General features: G+C 36.6%; 1 protein-coding gene across 1 annotated transcript; it reads left to right on the forward strand.

Moving 5' to 3' along the window:
• The first annotated feature begins 294 nt into the window (after positions 1–294).
• LOC117911569 (dirigent protein 23-like) lies at positions 295–1,024 on the forward strand. The gene has a single exon (XM_034825978.1). It carries the CDS (start codon positions 304–306, stop codon positions 865–867), a length of 564 nt encoding a protein of 187 aa, XP_034681869.1. The 5' UTR covers positions 295–303; the 3' UTR covers positions 868–1,024.
• The last annotated feature ends 1,077 nt before the right edge of the window (positions 1,025–2,101 follow it).

Genomic DNA, 2,101 nt, shown 5'->3' on the forward strand with positions numbered 1-2,101 from the left:
AATTCCGGGAACTCATTATTTTCCCGACTTCTTTTTCGAATCATGATCACGTATGCATTACTGTGTATTGGGAAAATGGAAGAGTTGCATGCAAGTGGGTAATTGATTACCCACCTGCAGCTCAAAACTTACTCACCTGCAGCTCAAAACTTACTCACCTGCAACGCAAAAGTAATCGACCATTTTTCTCAAAAGAGATGGGCCAATGCCACTATTTTCAACCCTCCTTTTCTCCTTTCCTCCCCTATAAAACCCACCATCAACTCCCCCATTTTCCTCACAGACAACCAGAATATCACTCGGATGGAGAAGCTACCTCTTTTCCTAATCCTTTTCTCACTAGCCATATCCATGGCCATGGCCATGGCCGACCGCAATGAAGTAGATGAATGGTTTGGTAACCTCCAGCATGCAAAGGAGAAGACCACCCGTCTCCACTTCTACTTCCACGACACAACCTCAGGCAAGAACCCGAGCGCAAGGCGCGTAGCTCAAGCCCCTTCAACTAACAAATCCCCCACCCTCTTCGGCCTCATAAACATGATGGACGACCCACTCACGGAAGGGCCCGAGGCGACTTCCAAGCTAGTGGGTCGTGGGCAGGGGCTGTATGCCTCATCTGGGTTGGATGAGTTGAGCCTCCTCATGGCCTGGAACGTAATCTTCAAGAGTGGGGACTACAATGGCAGCTCTCTAACCATTCTCGGTCGAAACCCCACTACCCATCCCTTCCGTGAGATGTCCATTGTGGGTGGCACTGGTGTTTTCCGGATGGCCCGTGGAGTAGTGACTCTCAAGACATATTTCTTTAATTCTAGTGCCGGTGTAGCTGTCGTTCAAGTTGATGTTGTGGCTATTCACTACTGAGTACCGAGTGAAGTGCATGGATGGTTGTTAGTTGTTTGTTTCAGTTCTCAGTGTCGGTTACTTTAATATGCCTCCTAGCTATGAGGTACTTGGCTTTGTTTAATTATTGGACTAGTAATCAATACAAGAAGTAATTGCAATGGTTATTTTGGATGAATCTCATGTCTTATTTGGAAAAAGCTCCAAATACAATCTATGGGTGGTTTTGAAATTTTAAGAGTCTAATCAGATCAATAACACCTACATAATTAAAAATGAATCGTTACAATTTTAACATCAAATCATGCCACAAGGAATACGAAATGACTTAAATTCACAAATTTGCAGTACTCTTTTCTTGCATAGACCGAGTCTCATTTATTTATGGTAGATGAATTTTTTTTATAAATGTCAAAATCATTTTCTTAATCAATAGTAACATGATTTTTATCATCTTAATAATCTATTAGAACATTGAGTTAGCACTTATTTTATTATATACTTCAAAACTTTAACATAATTTTTATTAAAAACATTACCCTATAATAGTTTGTGTTATATATATATATATATATATATATATATATATATATATATATATGAAATTCTCGTGTCCTCAAGACTCCAATATTACCAAGAAAGAATAAGGGTATAATTGTTAAATGAGGGTATAAACATTAATAATGAGCCTAAAGTGCAAAACAATAAAGACAAGATACAAGACAATGAAATTAGATGTGTTATAAAGCAATAAGATTTGATTACAAATGCAACATCACATTATTAATGATACTTTTTGTGTAAAAATTACACAATAAACTAATTAATATTTGTTGGAGAATCATACGAATTATTTTCCCCACAGTACGTCCTACGTGCACGCCCATCCACATATGGGTCTGCCAAGCTACATTGGAACTACTGCTTCAAAGCTGCCACCAACTGAGGCAACTCTTGGCCACAAATTTTTTCCTATTCATAATTGTCATGTAGTGGTTAATAATTGTTTGTATGGTTTATGAAATCATGTGGGTCTTTTATTTATTTATTTATTTATTTGCTCAAATTATGACTAATGCCTTGAAATTCATAATAATGTTCTCAAGAGCATAGGAGAGATTATTAGGGTTATAATAATTCTGTTCTAATTGAATGATAGCCTGTAAGCCATCTTTGTTAATATTATCTTTTGTTATTTTTTATAATTAGTATTATTATTTTGTTTTTATTTTTATTGAAAAGTATAACAAATTTC

The sequence above is a fragment of the Vitis riparia genome, chromosome 3, assembly GCF_004353265.1.
Source record: "Vitis riparia cultivar Riparia Gloire de Montpellier isolate 1030 chromosome 3, EGFV_Vit.rip_1.0, whole genome shotgun sequence".
Taxonomy (NCBI): domain Eukaryota; kingdom Viridiplantae; phylum Streptophyta; class Magnoliopsida; order Vitales; family Vitaceae; genus Vitis; species Vitis riparia.

Coding starts and splice junctions, on each gene's coding strand:
- LOC117911569 (XM_034825978.1), top strand. CDS start 304: ATGGAGAAGCTACCTCTTTTCCTAATCCTTTTCTCACTAGCCATATCC.